Source organism: Populus alba, chromosome 19, assembly GCF_005239225.2.
Source record: "Populus alba chromosome 19, ASM523922v2, whole genome shotgun sequence".
Lineage (NCBI taxonomy): Eukaryota > Viridiplantae > Streptophyta > Magnoliopsida > Malpighiales > Salicaceae > Populus > Populus alba.
Window position 1 is genome coordinate 21,829,396 of NC_133302.1, and position 19,830 is coordinate 21,849,225.

Sequence of the window (19,830 nt, forward strand, 5' to 3'; positions counted from 1 at the left end):
GTTGCTTGAGGATTTAGAGTGGGAAAGAGCTCGGAAGGCTTTCTCATTGCCCTTCGTATTTGGGTCCGAATATAAGGTAAACTGGGGGTGGAAGCCTTTCAGGTCCTTGGATTGCTGGTCGTATCATCCTGAGTTTAGAAGCTTATCTGAGAGCATGTGGGTGGAGGTCTCTTCTGTTGAGCCACGTCGTTTTAGGATCATAAGGAGGCTGAGGCTACTAAAGACAAAACTCAAGGATTGGATTCGTAGGTTTGGATAAGCAACAGCCAGAGGAAAAATTGCTCATTAGTGATATGGACCACGTGGCTGAAACTAGAGCAGTTTCAGACATGGCTCACCAAGATGCGGATCAATTGATATTTTCTTTTTTCTTTTTTATTAAAATTCAGTCTAATATAAGCGTCGAATCACTGAAATCATTGGTCAGCATATTAGCAGGTTTTAGATCAATAGTTTCAGAATAATAATAATTAGTAGCTTTGAAATCTTATCCAACAAAGCTCTGGAATTATAATTATCATATAATTAAAAGGTTTGTTTCAGAGTACGATACCATGTGAAATGATGATAAAGATGTAAAATTAAGAATGAATGGAGCTAGAGTCTCGAACCAATCTCTTACATCATGTGAAATGAGGATAAAGACTTTAGCTCTAAAAAAGATGTAGAATTAAGGATGAAGAATAGTTAAGAACAAGACTACATTACATCTTTTTCTTGGTTATGTTAGGTAGCCTACAATTTTAGACTTCCTATGCAACCTATTTTGAATAGAATTGATCGGATATTTTTAACGTATTAAGCACGAGCAGAACACTTCTGCGGAATGAATCGAGCAATTGGTCCGAGTGGCCAGAGCTCCAAACCTACAAGACAACTCCTTGCCGTAGGCTGTCATTTGGTAGTGAATTTAAACCTGTATTTGCTGAAATTTTGAATTTTTTTTGTTTTGTTAAAATTGAGTTCAATTTGTATTTTTTGGATCGTTTTGATGTGTTAATATTAAAAATAATTTTTAAAAAATAAAAAAACATCATTGGCATGTATTTCGGCACGAAAAGCTATTTAAAAAACAACCGCTACCACACTGCCAAACACAGTTATATTCTTGTAATTAACAGCTCTTTCGACACATCAGCTAGAAGACATAATAATACTGGGATAACTAATCTACTGATCTCAGCGATGAATTCAATAAAAAATTTAGTGCAAGAAAATAGGGATAGAGTTCAGACCCATTTTGTTTTATCCCAAAGCCATATGCTTTTTAGCTTACAATCTAATACAGAAATATTATCCAATAGCAGAGAGTGTTTTTACATTTATTTATCAATTAAATTAAATCACTAAAAGTGCAAGATTAAAATGAGAATATATATATATATATATATATATATATATATATATATATATATATACATCACTAATTAATCATCTCTGCGTTTAATTGATCGGATATTATAACTTATAAAGCACGAGCAGAACACTTTTGTGGAATGAATCAAGAAAGCAAGTGGGACAAGTGGCTAATCGAGTTCTGCGCGCAAGAGGCTGCTACAAACGTCCTAGACGACAACTTAATCAATACGAGTGGAACACTATAATTTATATTTTTGTGGAACCAGAGGCACATTTTTTTAATTAAGTGTAAAAAATAATGGAAATGCCTTCTCCCCTATAAATCCACGCTCTCTGTGCGTTCTTTCACCACATCAACAACGAGAAACAATACTGAGATAATTAACTAATACTCATCATATTCAACAATGAAGATCACCAAGTTTGCAGTGCTCTCCTTTCTTCTCTTTGCCTTCACAGCAACTTCAATATTTCCTCATGCCGTTCATGCCCAAGATCCTGAAGCAGTGATCGATGTCAACGGTAATGAGGTGACAGCTGATGCTCGTTATTTCATCGGAGCCGCTTCCGATGATAATACAACAACTCTTGCGGTCTCTGCGACTAGCCGGATCATATGCAATTCAGACGTTATAATTTCCTCAATGAGCAATGGGCTCCCAGTAACATTTTCATCACCAGTTGGAGAATCCGGCGACGGTACTGTCATCCGCGAAGACAGTTATCTGAATGTGAACTTTGTTGCAGCCACATGCAGGATGGCGGGCGTTTCGACCATGTGGAAGACTGAATTGAGGCCAACAATGCGAGGATTCGTTGTGACCACAGGAGGTGTTGATGGATTGAATCGGTTTAAGATCACCAAGTACGAAGGTGGTAATAATCTGTATCAGCTTTCTTACTGTCCAATTTCCGACCCCATGTGCGAATGCTCATGCGCATGCGTCCCACTTGGCAACGTTGTCGATCGCTTGGCTCCCAGCACCGTCCCTTTTCCTGTTGTGTTCGAACCAGTTGCAGATCAAAGCTCCTAAAATCGAGTATAAAATGATGCAAGAATGATATCGATCACTACTGCCATCCTGAACGAGGAAGCTCGGTACTGTCATGAGTTGGGCATAAATAAATTTTAAATAAAGACGAAGCTTTTTAGCTTTAGCTTTCCCTTAATGTACTTGTTGTCTCCATTAATTAATATAATACGTTTTTTTCTTTATCTTGTCAATTGAAAATCATCTGATTACTACGATCATAGTTTGATATCTTCTAAATGTTCGGAACCAAATGTTAATTAGACTGTTTTTATTTATTTATTTATTTTAATGGGTTTTTAGGTATAATTAAGTATTAGTTGACCGTACATTAATATAAGATCGGGAGCTAATATCAACAATAATATATTTATTATTATTATTAATTATTATTATTGATTTCAATATAAAATTCTTCCAAGCTTGTCATAACCTACCCGGGTATATGATGAAAGTGATTTTCAAATAAAAAATAGGAGTTGGTACCCATCTTTTATTTTTTTTAGATGTGACTTGTCGATTGATTAATTTATATCTTTAATAAAAAATAATAATTAATTTATATCAATTTTAATAAATATCCGAGACTTAATTAAAATTAACATATTTTGATCTACAATGACCAAATTTTGAGGTTTGAGAATTTGCTTTTGTTCGAGAAAGGTATTCAAAAAAATAAAAAAAAATAAGGACCTATTGATTTATTGTATATGCCAACTTTTTATGTTGCTTCCTAAACACTACAAATGTTGTTTTTAAAAAAATACATTAGAATTATTGATGAAAAATAGTTCTTCTTGTTGTTTAATGAAGGAAAGGATATTGCGATGAAAAATCTTCAGCAATAATTTCTGACAAGAACAAAGATGGAATAAATAAAATTAAAAAAAAAAAAAAACATTAATTTTATCGATACAGCTAACAAACATGTTCAATTACTAATAAAATTCTATCAGTAATTTTAAAAGAATTAAAACCTGACCAATTCCTCTTCTTTCCGGATTATTTCTTCCCTTTTTATTTCTTTACAATCACAACAATCCTTTTCTTTTCAAATTCACAGTAACCCTCCCCCACTAATGAATCTTGCATCAAGAGTACCTCTTCTCTAGCCATCTCAGGTTTGATTCCTTCTTCTTCTTCTTTTTCATTTAATAAACTTAGGGTTTGACAATGTCAAATCCTAAGTTAGGGTTAGGACTTTTATCTGATTTAGAGATTTTTACAACCATCATATATCTTACATCTTCTCCACCTTGTTTTTGTTGTTATTACTATGCCATTATATCTTTTAATTATATATATTGTCATTATAGGTTGATTTTATCTATGCTACTATTTTTTTTTTTAATTTCTTGATTGGTTTCTAGTAAATAATTATATTAATATAAAGAAAGAACATAGGTGATAAAGTAGAATGGAAGATTTTTATTTTTTGAGTGAGGTTGTGATTGATATGGTTTTATTTTTTGGGTGATGTTGTGATTCATGATTGCCCTTTTCTATTCTTATATCCTTTATGTTGTTAGCTAGCAAGTAAAGGGTTTCGATTAATCTTGAGTGCATGAAAACAGTCATTATACTTATATAAAAGAGTAGGTCTTAAATAATTATAGGTTGTTTCTTTGAATCACTAAACATGTATGATATTGAGAGGCAAAAAAAAACAAAAGGAATGGAATGAGTGAGAGTCTAATACCACCATCGTCATCATCAAGAGAAGCCTCATTATCAAGAACAACTTCTTGAAATCAAGTCTAGCAATGCTTTAAGCATAGCAATTGCTGCTTTAAAAAAAATCAGAACTATCTTCTTGAAATCAACCAAACAATAAAAAGCTTCAATCTTTGTAATGAAAAACAAAGCCCCATTTATATCGTTCTTGAATCAACCAAACATCAACAAAATAATAAAAATAATCAATCTTCTAAAAAAAAAAAAAAAGCTCTCAATTTCACAAGTATCTTCTTTAATTGATCAAACAATTATATAACCAAAAAGTTTCAATCTTTTAACAAATACCAGCCCTCCTTTTTTTTCTTTTCTTTTTTTGGGTGTGGGGGGGGGGTCAACGCCTTTTTTAAAAATTTAGGCATAAGTTTTTGGCAAATTTCTTTTTTGGTCCATATAGTTCTACAATTATAAAGATTAGTCTAAAATGTTATTTTATTCTCATTCAATTCCAACTTAAAAGAAGAAGAAAAAAGAGTCACCGTATTATAATAAATAAAACAGATTTTTGGCCATGGAGCTTATTGAACTTTGTATTAATCAATTTCATTCAATAAAAAAAATTCCTTTAAGATATTTAGACTTTTATTTTGTTTAAAAAATAGATTAAAGTTAAAAGATAAATTTCTTCTCTTGTTAGATTTTTTTTAAGATCATTTTGAGGATTTTTGAGTTGAGTAATGTGCTGTAAGAGATTCTAGGAATGTTTATAGATTGAAATGGGTTAAAAATATAATAAAAATCATCAATCTTCTCAACCAAAAAAAAAAAAAAAACCCCAATGCCATTATTGCCCTTAACTGATCAAACAATTATAAAACCAAAAGTTTCAATCTTTTGACAAATACCAGTCCTTTTTCTTTTTTTTTTTAGGGGGGGTGTCAACACCTTTTTAAAAAAACTAGTTACATGCCCCGCGTAATGTCACGGGTCAATTATTTTTTGCATTTCAACCAAGATCTAAAAGTGTTAGGTTTTTTTGTAAAGTTATACTCAAGAGTCTTAGGTTTGGTTCCATCGCCTGACCCAAGAGTAATGTTTATAATATTAATAATAACATTAAACTTGGGTTAACCCTTAGCATAAAAGTGTCTGAACTGCAATACCAGACCCAATAGCATTGGACGTGGGTCTGGCTGTAAAGTCATGTCATAAAAGTGTGATAATTAAATAGATTAGTTAAAAAGAAAAAAAAACCAACAGGAAGAAAAAAAACTAGTAAAAAAAAAGAAAAAAAAATATGAATTAATTGGGTTAATCCTTTAACCAGGTTAACCCGTCATACATTGAATTCGTATCATGAAAGTTTGATAATTAAAAAGAAAAAAATAAATTAATGGTTTAACCCATAATTAACTGGGCTAACTCGTCAAACCAAGTTAACATGTCAAACCCGGAATCCGTGTAATGAAAGTTTGATAACTAAATAGAAAAAAATTTAACATTAACAATTTAAATTAAAAAAAAAGGCATCAGCCTTTTCACTGTGGACTGCACTGTGCAGTCCATAGTCAAAGGCATAAAAAAAAAAAAACTAAAGGCATTAGCCGAAAACTAAGACAACATATAAAAAAAAAAAAAAAAATCCCAAAAAACATAAAAAAATAAAAAAATAAAAGGTAAAAAAACTAAGACAACATATAAAAAAAAAAAAACTAATAAATTAATGTTTTACAAACACTAATTCTTTTTTTTTTTCCTTTTCATTTTCCCTATTCTTTTCCCCTCTTTCTCCTTTCCCTTCGCTCTCTTTTCTCTCCCTGAACATCTCCCTTGCTCTCTTTAATTTCTTTTTCATAACAATTATCCCTTCTCTCTTCATCTCTTCTCTCTTTTTAAAATTAGATCTCTTGATCATGTAAAAATTTTATGTCTCATAGTCGGGACATTGCTGGGACTGAGGATTCCCTTTCAACATCCTGTTATCGATGAGAAGAAAAGGCCGGGGTTGTTGTGCCAAAAAGACGATAATAAACAGGACCAAATTAAGGAAATTTAGGAAGCGTGGCTGCTAGATCTATGGTTGGTCGCATGCCATAGTTATAGTTAGAACTAGGGGTGTTCAAAAAAACCGACCAACCGATTAAACCGAAAAAACCGAGAAAAAATTAACCGAAAAAACCGAACCGATAGAAAAAACCGAATAAACCGATTAAAAAATTTTAAAAACCACTCGGTCCGGTTCGGTTTCGGTTTAAGAAGGCTTAAACCGATTAAACCGGACCAAACCGAACCGGTTTAATTGAATTTAAAAAAATATATAAAAAGAAACACTAAACCTAATAATAAATTAACCCACCCCCACTAAACCTAATAATAAATTATTCCCCCCTCCCCCAAAACTTTCCCGCCCCCCTCCCCAAAACCTTTCCAGCTTTTCCCCATTTCCCTTTCCCTTTTCCATAATAAATTAACCCCCCCACCACTAAACCTAATAATAAATTATCCCCCGCTCCCCCCAAAATCCCTTCTCTTTTCAGCAACCCCACCCATCCCTCCCTCCTTGCTCTCTCTCCCCCCTTCCCCGCTCTCTCCTTCCCTGCTCTCTCCCCCCCATTTTCCTTTTCCAGTGGCCTTACCCTTCCCTTTCTCCCTCTCCCTCTCTTCTGTGCACAAGAAAGACTTAAAGCAACTCATTTTCTCTTATATTGTTGCCTTTCTATTCTCTACTTTACGGGATGCTATTGAAATCTTTGTTAACATGTAGTTGTTTTAATATGGATAGATTCAGTGATTATGATTCAATTAAGGGAGATCTTTCAGATCTCAACCGGAGAGCTTGGATTCAAAGGTTTCAACAAGGATTTTTTTAAATGTGATTCGGCCAAGTTTGTCAAGTGATTGTGATTGGACCAAGTTTTCTCTTATTTAATTGATTTCGGTTTTTCTGGTTTCTAAAGCTAAAAAACCGACCCGAACCGAACAAAACCGGTTCGGTTTGAACCGGTTCTCGGTTCGGTTCGGGTTATATTAACAAGTTATAGTATTTTCCGGTTCGGTTGAATTTTTATGTTAAAACCGGACCGAACCGGACCATGAACACCCCTAGTTAGAACCTGTACGAAATTCTATAAGGCCAGCATGCCTAAACTGAACTCCCTGATAGCCTTCAATGCACTCTTTTTTTACCATTTTCCTTTACGAGTTTACTTGGTGTTCTTATCTTGTCTGCAATCCTCAGTTTCTAACTTCATTATATCGAAAGGATCACGCCAAAGGATCTGTTGTCCTTTACACAACGTGAGCAGCATGCGGTTGAACCCTCAGAATACTGCTTCTTTATAGCATAGGTTTCCCCAAGTTGATGCGACAAATTGCATTAGCAAGATCTGTAATGGGAACATCAGAACCTGGACTTTCAGTTTGCTGTTGATTTTGTGACAGAGATGAGTAATGAAGTTGCTTGAGGATTTAGAGTGGGAAAGAGCTCGGAAGGCTTTCTTAGTTGCTGCACTGTCACCTAGATTCACATCTCAATTGGGGTCTGGCTATGGCTTTCTTAGTTGAGAATGGAGTTGGCAAGTTGCAGTCAGTACAGCCCCCCCCACTTGATCTGCCTCAGTGCTAAAGATCACCAACATCGGCTCACCAGCAATGGAATCTAGTCTTCTCAGTTGATGATGTATTTACAGTTTCTCGAGTCAATCATTAGAAATAAATGTCTTTGTTCGCTCGAATCCAGAGATTCATGGATCCTGTAAGATTTTAGAGAAGGAATAAGAAAAGGATAAGGGAAGAGAGCCTTTACATGAAGGATTAGAGAACTGATTATTTTCTCCTCTGTTACTTTCTTGTTAAATTACAGAGCATCGTATCATTTATATACAGCTCAACATTACAAACTATTTTGTCCCATTTCCTATGAACAAAGGCATTCAGCTAAGTAAGGAAAAAAAGGACAAAGCAATAATAATAAATGATTCATTCTATTGTATTTACAAATCATTCCGTTGCAGGTTTTTGCTGCTAGCTAAATGGCATGTTGCTGATGTGATGCCTCATAAATTCAAGCTTGCTAAATAAATAGAATCTTACAAAAGATTAAATAATCGAGGCAGGCATAAGCATGTCATATACACAGCAAACATCTCCACACCTTCAATTTATCAAAGGACATCTCTTTAACTTGAAAATATGCAAAGCAAGGCATATAAATGGCAGATGCAACAGGTCATTTTCAAAGCAGGAAAAAAAGAGAGGAATGGAATGAGTGAGAGTCTAATACCACCATCGTCATCATCAAGAGAAGCCTCATCATCAACAACAGCTTCTACTGTTTCCATCCCTGTATAATCATTCTCCAATGCTTCAAGTCTAGTAATTGCTGTCTTAAAAAAATCAGAACTATCTTCTTGAAATCAACCAAACAATAAAAAGCTTCAATCTTTGCAATGAAAAACAAAGCCCCATTTACTTTTATCGTTCTCGAATCAACCAAATATTAATAAAATAATAAAAATCTTCAATCTTCTCAATAAAAAAACAAATCACTACTGCCTTCCGATCAACCAATCAATTGTAAAACTAAAGTATTTCGGTTGTGTTTATTTTTATTTTTAAAAAATATTTTTAAAAAAATTAAATTTATTTTTATATTTTAATCAAATTAATATTTTTAAATTATTTTAATATGCTGATGTTAAAAATAATTTTTTTAAATAAAAAAAATATTATTTTTATATATTTTTTCAAATAAAAAATACTTTTAAAAACAATAACAACCACCCTTTCTAATATATTTTTAATTTTTTAACAAATATCTGCCCTTATTTTTTTTTTAGAAATACCGTTAAAATTTTAGTTAGTTTTTGAATAAGATTAATGTTGTCTTTTTTTTTATTACCAAATGTTTTTTTTACAGTTTTTTCATATTTAATATATGAAATTTAATATATTAAATAGCCTCGATTATTTAATATATTATATAATTCATGTGATAGCGACTAACCCAATATGCCAATATAATATATATGATAGACTAAACTTCATTCTCGTATAGCATAAAAGCTTAAGTTTTTTTTTTTTATTGTTATTAATTTTAGTTAGCTATTAAAATGCTTACATGTTTAAAATCAGTGAGGTATTACAAATTCTTTATTTATCCAATTTAAAACTGAAATTATCATGGCTATTTAATATATTAAATTTCATATTATTACTTCTCAAATAAGCTTATGAATACACGGTTGTCAAATTCACGATTAAAACCAATAAGTTTAAAAAAGAGACATGGCGAACATGTGGCCATCCATGCTTTTAATTAATCGAATCTTATAAACTATAAAGCACGAGTAAAACACTTTGCACGAGGCATAGGGTAATAATTTAAAGTTTTGTCCAACAGGCTGTACATGTAATTATTTTTACAGTACAAACTATATATTTGTGTGGATTTTCTTGAATTTTGTGCATGATACATGTTTATCAATCAATCTCTCGAGCAGACAAGATTGTCATATACATGATTAAGACAATAAGTTTAAAAGAGACATGATGAACATGTAGCCATCCATCTATAGGACAAAACAAGTGGTCCTTGCATGTGGCATGGGACAATAATTTATAGTTTTGTCAAAACGGGTTGTCCATGAAATTATTTATATAGGACAAACTCATTGAAAGATTAATTAATATGGTTGAAATTGTTTTTTTAATTTATAATTTATATTTTTTTTATTTAATTTTTTTTATATATTTTTTATATTATTTTAATATAAAAAAAATATTTTAAAGAGAACCATTACTGCGATTCAAACAGACAGGAAAGTCACACCTACGAAAATATGAAACAAATTGGAGACATTCAATGAATATGGAAAACAAAACAAGAAATCCAGGACCACGCAAATTTCTAAGAAGAAAAATTAGCATGCCCACAAAAGTAAACCTACAACTAGCAAAACCTATATTTGTGGGACCCGTGAAATATACTTGTTTTCAAATATTAATCCATTTTAAGAACAAAAATTATATTTTGCGCAAAAAAATCATTCTGTTTTATCCCAAAAACATATGCTTTTTATCACACAAATATAACACAGATATATTCTTCAATTGAAATGAATCTTTTTACATTTACTTATCAATTAAATTGAATAAAATTATTAAAACTGCAAGATTAAAATGAAAAATAAATCATTATTTGTGGGTAATCAAAACCTTATTGTAATTATAAATAGATTGAAATAAAAAGATTATGTATGTGATGCATACTTCTCACTAGGCTACTATTTTAAGATAAAGATATCAAATAACTATCTCAATTCAATATTTTAAGTTATTATATGAGGTTTCAAGATATTATTTATATTATTCTCTAACATACTTCCTCAAGTGAAAGTCATTTTAACTTGAAACTTAAACAGATTCAAACTATGTTGTATTTAATTTTTATCAAATAAATATGGATGATGAGATTTGAACTTGTAACTGCTTGATCATTAAAGTTTTAATATCATGTTAAAAAATTAATTTAATCTAATAACTTAAATTGATAGATGAAACTTCAAGATATAATTTAAATTATTTTTTTAACATTTCCTAAAGTTTTAACACATTTCCTGAAGTTTAAAAGAGACATGACGAACATGTAGCCATCCATGCTTTAATTAATTGAATCTTATACACTATAGGACAAAACAAGTGGTCCTTGCACGTGGCATAGGGCAATAATTTATAGTTTTGTCTAACGGGTTGTCCATGTAATTATTTGTATAGGAAAAACTATTGAAAGATTAATTAATGTGGTTGAAATTGTTTTTTATTTATATTTTATATTTTTTTATTTAAAATTAGTTTTTTATTTTTATATTATTTTAATGTACTGATATTAAAAATAAAATTTTAAAAATAAAAAAATATTATTTTAATATAAAAAATATTTTAAAGATAATCATTACTGTAATTCAAGCAGGAAAGTCGCACCTACAGAAATATGAAATAAATTGGAGACATTCAATGAATATGGAAGACAAAAGGAGAAATCCAGGACCACGCAAATTTCTAAGAAGAAAAAGTAGCCAAACCTATATTTGTGGGAACCCGTGAAATATACTTGTTTTCAAATATTAATCGAACAAAAATTATAATTTGTGCAAAAAATCATTCTGTTTTATCCCAAAAACATATGCTTTTTATCACACAAATATATTCTTCAATTGCAATGAATCTTTTTACATTTACTTATCAATTAAATTGAATAAAATCATTAAAACTGCAAGATTAAAATGAAAAATAAATCATTATTTATGGGTAATCAAAACCTTATTATAATTATAAATGGATTGAAATAAAAAATTATTTATGTGATGCATACTTCTCACTAGTGTTTGGCTACTATTTCAAGATAAAGATATCAAATAACTATCTCAACTTAATATTTTAAACTATTATATGAGGTTTCAAGATATTATTTATATTATTCTCTAACATACTTCCTCAAGTGAAAGTCATTTTAACTTGAAACCTGAACAGATTCAAACTATCTTGTACTTAATTTTTATCAAATAAATATGGACGGTGAGATTTGAACTCGTAATTGCTTGGTCATCAAGGCTTTAATACCATGTTAAAAAATCAATTCAACCCAATAACTTGAGTTGATAGATGAGGTTCCAAGATATGATTTATATTATTCTCTAACATATCTCCTCAAGTAAAAATCTTTTGAATTTGAAAATTGCATAGATTATCATTACCTTGTGTTATTAGTTGGGATACGAGGAACATGTTCCTTATATACATTTTATTTTGAAATTACATAAATTTAGTTTCAAACATTCTTAGAGAAAATTTCATTTTATATATTTTTGTTTTTATTTCTCTAAACCAAACATGTTTCTCTCCACACTATCTTCATTAATTTCTTCTTTCTTAAAAAAGTAAGTGCTAAACACTATTCTTTTTCTTTTTTTTACTGTAATAGTAACTAAACTATGCCTTAAAAAACTAGAAATTAGGGACTAGATTTTTTATGGAAAAGATTGTAAATCCCACCACTAATCATCTATGCGTTTAAGGGGTCGGATTTTATAACCTAATATAAGCACGAGAAAAACACTTTTGTGGGATAAATCGTGTAAGCAAGTGGTCCAGGAGGCAAGAGCTACAAGGTCCAAACCTATACGACAAGTCTATGTCATGGGACAATAATTTGTAGTTTCGTCGAGCAACAGGCACACGTTTAATTAATTGTTAACAAATAATCCAAATCCTTTCTCCCTATAAATTCATGGCCTCTGTTCAGTCTTTGAACACATCAACAACAAGACTCAATATTGCGATATACCTATTACTTATCAGATTCAACAATGAAGTTCACTAACTTTCTAGTGCTCTCCTTTCTTCTCTTTGCCTTCACGGCAACTTCAATATTTCCTCGTGCCGTTCATGCTGCAGCAGTGATCGACACCTTCGGTGATGAGGTTACAGCTGGTAATCGTTATATCATAGGAGCCGCTTCGAATGACTTTGCGATCACTGCGACTAGCCCTATCATATGCAATTCAGATGTTGTGTTTTCTCCGATGAGCACTGGACTCCCAGTAATATTTTCAAAAGTTGTAGAATCCAACGACAGTGTCATCAACGAAGACAGTTATCTGAATGTGGACTTTGATGCACCCTCATGTAGGATGGCGGGCGTCTCAACCATGTGGAAGATTGAATCGAGGCCAACAGCGCGAGGATTCGTTGTGACCACAGGAGGTGTTGCTGGATTGAATCGGTTTACGATCACCAAGTATGGAGATGGTACCAATTTGTATCAGCTTTCTTACTGTCCAATTTCAGAACCCATATGTGGATGCTCATGCGTCCCCCTCGGCAACGTTGTCAATCGCTTGGCTCCCAGTACCATCCCTTTTCCTGTTGTGTTTATACCAGCCGATAGAGCTTCTAAAATCGAGTATAAAATGATGTAAGAATGATATAGATCACCAAGTATGTGATCGCCTGATATGATCATGTTTTGGGCATCAATAACTCTAGAATAAACACGAAGCTCTTTCGCTTTGGCTTTTGCTTGATTTTCACCTTCTCTCCATATGTATACTATGTTTGTTGTTGATGATTATCTTGACTCTCATGGTGTTAAGGAATTTCTTAATTTAATAATTTAAATATTTAAATTGGCGACACATTATCTTTGCCTTCATCTTTTCAAGAATTACATTATACATCAACATCAAATTTAAATTGTGAAGAAAAACTAAAATAAGCATTGACTTTTCTTTCAGCCTTTTCACTTTTTTTTGCCTTTTCCTTTTCCCTATTCTTTTCCCCTCTTTCTCCTTTCCCTTCGATGTCTTCTCTCTCCCTGAACATCTCCTCTGCTCTCTTTAATTTCTTTTTCATAACAATTATCCCTTCTCTCTTCATCTCTTCTCTCTTTTTAAAATTAGATCTCATGATCATATAAAACATTTTATGTCTCATAGTCGGGACATTGCTGGGACTGAGGATTCCCTTTCAACATCCTGTGATGAGAAGATAAGGCCGGGGTTGTTGTGCCAAAAAGACGATAATAAACAGGACCAAATTAAGGAAATTTAGGAAGCGTGGCTACTAGATCTATGGTTGGTCGCATGCCATAGTTACGGTTAGAACCTGTACGAAAGCATGCCTTAACTGAGCTCCCTGATAGCCTTCAATGCACTCTTGTTTTACCATTTTCCTTTACGAGTTTACTTGGTGTTCTTATCTTGTCTGCAATCCTCAGTTTCTAACTTCACTATATCGAAAGGATCACGCCAAAGGATCTGTTGTCCTTTACACAACGTGAGCAGCATGCGGTTGAATCCTCAGAATACTGCTTCTTTATAGCATAGGTTTCCCCAAGTTGATGCGACAACTTGCATTAGCAAGATCTGTAATGGGAACATCAGAACCTGGACTCTCAGTTTGCTGTTGATTTTGTGACAGAGATGACTAATGAAGTTGCTTGAGGATTTAGAGTGGGAAAGAGCTCGGAAGGCTTTCTCATTGCCACGTGGGTGGAGGTCTCTTCTGTTGAGCCACGTCGTTTTAGGATCATAAAGAGGCTGAGGCTACTAAAGACAAAACTCAAGGATTGGATTCGTAGTTTTGGATAAGCAACTGGCAGAGGCAAAATTGCTCATTAGTGATATGGACCACGTGGCTGAAACTAGAGCAGTTACAGACATGGCTAACCAAGATGCGGATCAATTCATATTTTTTAGTCGGTTCATATTGAGTTAATTTTCTTTTTGTCTTTATTAAAATTCAGTCTCATCTTAGCGTCGAATCACTGAAATCATTGGTCAGCATATTAGCAGGTTTTAAATCAATAGTTTCAGAATAATAGTTAGAAGCTTTGAAATCTTATCCAACAAAGCTCTGGAATTATCATTATCATGTAATGATACGACTTAGATTTTAAATTTAAAAAAACTTTTATTATTAAAAGGTTTGTTTCAGAATACGATACCATATGTTAAATGATGCTAAAGATGTAAAATTAAGAATGAATGGAGCCAGAGTATTGATATAAAGACTTTAGCTCTAAAAAAGATTTAAAATTAAGGATGAAGAATAGTTAAGAACAAGGATATATATATAATTTAAAAATATTAAAAAAATATTAATTTAGAAAAAAAAATATTTTAAAAATTACTTTTAAAATAAAAAAACAAATATTTCCGTACATTTTTATTGGAAAGTACATCTTGTCTTGGTTACATGAACGAGACTATTTTATTTATTTATTTATTTATGTTAGGTAGCCTACAATTTTAGACTTCCTATGCAACCTATTTTGAATAGCCACCCTTGCGTTTAATAGATCGGATATTATAACTTATTAAGCACGAGCAGAACACTTGTGTGGAATTGAATCGAGCAAGTGGACCGAGTGGCCAGAGCTCCAAAACCTACAAGACAACTCCTTGCCGCAGGCTGTCATTTGTCGTCTTGTAATTAACAGCTCTTCCGACACGTCAGCTAGAAGACATAATAATATTGTGATAACTGTTATACTGATCTCTGCGATGAATTGAATAAAAAATTTAGTGCAAGAAAATAGGGATAGGGTTAAGACTCATTTTGTTTTATCCCAAAGCCATATGCTTTTTTTATCATACAAATCTAATACAGAAATATTATCCGGTAGCAGAGAGTGTTTTTACATTTATTTATCAATTAAATTAAATCAAATCATTAAAAGTGCAAGATTAAAATGAAAAAAAAAACATATCATTATTTGTGAATAATCAAAACCTTATTTTAATTGAAATAAAATGATTATTTATGTGATACACACACTAGCTACTAGAAAACTGGAAAGTAGTGATAGGATTTTTTATGGAAAAGTTTATAAATTCCATCACTAATTAATCATCTATGCGTTTAATTGATCGGATCGTAATTCTAACCCAACAAGCACGAGCAGAACACTTTTGTGGAACGAATCAAGAAAGCAAGTGGGACAAGTGGCTAATCGAGTTCTGCGCGCAAGAGGCTGCTCCAAACCTAGACGGCAACTTTTTTTAATTAATTGTAAAAAATAATCGAAATGCCTTCTCCCCTATAAATCCACGCTCTCTGTGCATTCTTTCACCACATCAACAACGAGAAACAATACAGAGATAATTAACTAATACTCATCATATTCAACAATGAAGATCACCAAGTTTGCAGTGCTCTCCTTTCTTCTCTTTGCCTTCACAGCAACTTCAATATTTCCTCATGCCGTTCATGCCCAAGATCCTGAAGCAGTGATCGATGTCAACGGTAATGAGGTGACACCTGATGCTCGTTATTTCATCGGAGCCGCTTCCGATGATAACACAACAACTCTTGCGGTCTCTGCGACTAGCCGGATCATATGCAATTCAGACGTTATAATTTCCTCAATGAGCAATGGCCTCCCAGTAACATTTTCATCACCAGTTGGAGAATCCGGCGACCGTACTGTCATCCGCGAAGACAGTTATCTGAATGTGAACTTTGTTGCAGCCACATGCAGGATGGCGGGCGTTTCGACCATGTGGAAGACTGAATTGAGGCCAACAATGCGAGGATTCGTTGTGACCACAGGAGGTGTTAATGGATTGAATCGGTTTAAGATCACCAAGTACGAAGGTGGTAATAATCTGTATCAGCTTTCTTACTGTCCAATTTCCGACCCCATGTGCGAATGCTCATGCGCATGCGTCCCACTTGGCAACGTTGTCGATCGCTTGGCTCCCAGTACCGTCCCTTTTCCTGTTGTGTTTGAACCAGTTGCAGATCAAAGCTCCTAAAATCGATTATAAAATGATGCAAGAACGATATCGATCACTACTGCCATCCTGAATGAGGAAGCTCACTGTCATGAGTTGGGCATAAATAAATTTTAAATAAAAACGAAGCTTTTTAGCTTTAGCCTTCCCTTAATGTACTTGTTGTCTCCATTAATATAATACGTTTTTTTCTTTATCTTGTCACTTGAAAATCATCTGATTATACATAGTTTGATATCATCTAAATGTTAATTTGGAATCAAATGTTAATTAGGCTGTTTTTATTTATTATTATTTTTTGCATATTTTTAATGGGTTTTTAGGTTTAATTAAGTATTAGTTGACCGTACATTTAATATAAGATCGGGAGCTAATATCAGCAACAACAATAACAATATATTTAATTAAGTATTAGGTGATGTTGTGATTGAATGGAACATAAGTGAACATAAGTGATTGCCCTTTTCTATTCTTATATCCTTTATGTTGTTAGCTAGCTAGTAAAAGAGTCATAATACTTATATAAAAGAGTTAGGTCTTGAATAATTATAGGTTGTTTCTTTGAATCACTAAACAAAGACCATTGTTGTACAATATTTATATAATGGAGAAACATACACGTGCTACCTTGTATCAAAGATTAATAATGAGAGCCTGTAAGTTGTTAATAAATGTTATCGTGAAGGTTCGTGTGAATTATTTGCTTATAAATAATTGAATTTGTATTTAATAGTATCTTTTAATTTTTAAACTGTATTCGTTATACTTTTTTATGTGCCATGTATTCAAGAAAAAATAAATTAAAATTCAAGTCAAACAAAAAACACCACCACTACCTTGTTGGTATTATACTTTTTATGTGGATCGTGTTTTGTTTTTTTTTTGTTTTATGTTTTAAAAGTATTTTAAAAAAATATTAATTTTTTTTATTTTTTTACTTGCTTCAAATTAATATTTTTTTGATGTTTTCAAATTATTTTAATACACTTGATGTCAAAAATAATTTTTTTAAAAAAAATTATTTTTTAGTTAAAAAAACACTTTAAAAAACAACCATAACTTTAGTCTCAAATAAATCTTAGTGTCGGAAATTATTTAATAGTAGATAATTATGAAGAAGCACCTATTATGTTAAACTTTTGAAAACATCTTATGATCATCTTTCATCTTGAGAATTTTTCGGATTGGTCATCTCAAAGGATCCATCGAATTCCATCATTAAATTGGTTTTAGACATTAATTAATAACTTAGTTACGATTTTTTTTAGGTTCCTCATCACATTTAGAGGGGTAAATATCTCTTACCTCAAGACTCTTTGCCTGCTAATTAATAACTATCATGTGATGAGCATAAATAAATTATCCTAGGCAAATATCAGCCTTGTGAAAAGATTATGAGCAGACGATTACAGAGACAGAACATGCAGACTGCCCATATATACACCTTGCTTGGCCATTGAACCCTCTTGACTCTATATTTGTTATACGCATCTCCTGCCTTTATCAATGGCTTCCCAGTTTAACTCCAGAAGGTAGCTTGATCCTATAAAGTAAACCATCAACTCATAATAGTTGTCGTTAATTGTCGTAAAGCACCAGTGAAAAATCTATACAGTCTACGAATCGATCCCCCAAGCAAATTCAATAATTCTCTTTCCAAGCAATCTAGAATTTATCGTTTCGATTGCATACAAAAGAATTTTAAACTTTGAATTAGATGTATAAGGTGATTTGATAAACTTTTTTTTATAGGATGAAACTGAATTTATGCATGTGTGTAGAGACATAAACATAAATCATGTGTGTAATAATTAGATTCTCATTATAGTATTTTTAAATGTATTAGTATTTGTTAACGGTTGCTTTTCAAATAACTTTTCGTTACATGCCAATGATTTTTTGACATCAACACATCAAAACGATCCAAAACCCGTTTTTTTGGAACGCAATGCCAAACGATGTTATATAATTTAGGCAAAATCATTTGGAACCCGCGTTTCTGAAATCCCATTGGTTCAGGTGTATTGAATCTCTAGCCCGGAGTAATGGAGCCAGGCGTCTGTTGGACAATCAGAATTGTTTGAGCCATGGCATGGATTCATGGTCTCTCGGCTCTCACGCAAACAACTCTTACTATGCATTACCCGTGATTATAAAACCCAGTCCGGCTCAACGGGTTAATCGGGGTTCAACCAACTTTGCTCTTAACGTGAGTCAAGTTCAAAAAAAATCCTGGATTTGACTTTATTTGATCTTGTTTTTTTAATTTTTACATATTGTCTAACCTAAATATACTTGATTAAAAAAATATATTTTTTCTATATTTATATTCATGAAAGTTAAGTGATTAAAAGAGGTTTTTTTTCTCTCTCTTTATTTTTTCAATTCGAATTTTAAATTCAATATCTAAGAAGAATAATTGATGTTCAAGTAATTCTGATATATCTTTTCGGAGTCTGAACTGGGAAAAAAAGAGAAAATAAAATAATATCGAAAAAAGAAAAATTATGTAGACGAAATTGGTTATGTTGTGAAGCCCAAACTAGGTTTGATGAGATACCCAACCCCAACTCCAATTGCTTAAAGGTGTTCTTGACAAGGAAGGCCTACTCTAGTTCAAGGCCAAGCCATTGCCCAATTAGAGTTCCCTGGCCTCCAAGCAAAGTCCACCGAGTCTTTTACGTTGAGATCATTTGCCCGGCGAACAATCACAAAACGTTTTCAAGGCTCTCTATGGCTAAAATCGTAATATCAATTCAAAACCCTTCTTCCTTCTCCGAAAAAAGCCTCACAACCACTCAGATGGGTCGAGTCATCAGAGCTCAACGCAAGGGTGCAGCCGGCTCTGTCTTCAAGGCCCACACTCACCACCGCAAAGGCCCTGCTCGATTCCGCTCCCTCGATTTTGGTGAGCAAAACGGCTACCTTAGAGGAGTGGTAACTGACATTGTCCGTGATCCCGGACGTGGTGCCCCTCTTGCAAGAGTCACGTTTAGACACCCTTTACGGTATAAGCTTCAAAAGGAGCTATTTGTGGTTGCTGAAGGGATGTACTCCGGCCAGTATGTTTACTGTGGAAAGAAAGGTCTTGCCTTTAAGATCAATACCTGAAGGAGCTGTTGTGTGCAATGTGGAACATAAGAGGAGTGCTAGCTTGAGCTTCTGGTGATTATTGTGTTGTTATTGGCCATAATCCCGATGAGGGGAACTACAAGGTAAATATTTATCTCTTTTCGTTGTCCCTTAAAATGTTTTTATTAATATTAATTTTCTAAGAGCACAATACACGCACACACATCTTCAATCTTATGCACCAGGAACGAGTTTATACTTTAATCTGTCCCTCCCCAAGAAATATTTCAAGTTTTAGGCTGCTACAAGGATTCCCTTGTCCTAGTATAATTTTTAAAAAAAAATAAATAAAGCTTTGTTAAATATTGTTTTTGTCAATGAATCATTAGGAGATGACA

General features: G+C 32.6%; 4 protein-coding genes across 4 annotated transcripts; all 4 read left to right on the plus strand.

Moving 5' to 3' along the window:
* Positions 1–1,672: 1,672 nt before the first annotated feature.
* Positions 1,673–2,575, plus strand: LOC118029584 (wound-responsive protein GWIN3). Its single transcript, XM_035033492.2, has one exon. The coding sequence runs from the start codon at positions 1,767–1,769 to the stop codon at positions 2,391–2,393; it is 627 nt and encodes a 208-aa protein (XP_034889383.1). The 5' UTR covers positions 1,673–1,766; the 3' UTR covers positions 2,394–2,575.
* Positions 2,576–12,365: 9,790 nt separating this feature from the next.
* On the plus strand, positions 12,366–13,153 carry LOC118029588 (wound-responsive protein GWIN3). The gene has a single exon (XM_035033495.2). It carries the CDS (start codon positions 12,431–12,433, stop codon positions 13,040–13,042), a length of 612 nt encoding a protein of 203 aa, XP_034889386.1. The 5' UTR covers positions 12,366–12,430; the 3' UTR covers positions 13,043–13,153.
* Positions 13,154–15,685: 2,532 nt separating this feature from the next.
* Positions 15,686–16,556, plus strand: LOC118029583 (wound-responsive protein GWIN3). Its single transcript, XM_035033491.2, has one exon. The coding sequence runs from the start codon at positions 15,755–15,757 to the stop codon at positions 16,379–16,381; it is 627 nt and encodes a 208-aa protein (XP_034889382.1). The 5' UTR covers positions 15,686–15,754; the 3' UTR covers positions 16,382–16,556.
* A 2,606-nt stretch (positions 16,557–19,162) lies between these two features.
* On the plus strand, positions 19,163–19,471 carry LOC118029593 (large ribosomal subunit protein uL2y). The gene has a single exon (XM_035033498.2). It carries the CDS (start codon positions 19,163–19,165, stop codon positions 19,469–19,471), a length of 309 nt encoding a protein of 102 aa, XP_034889389.1.
* Positions 19,472–19,830: the final 359 nt, after the last annotated feature.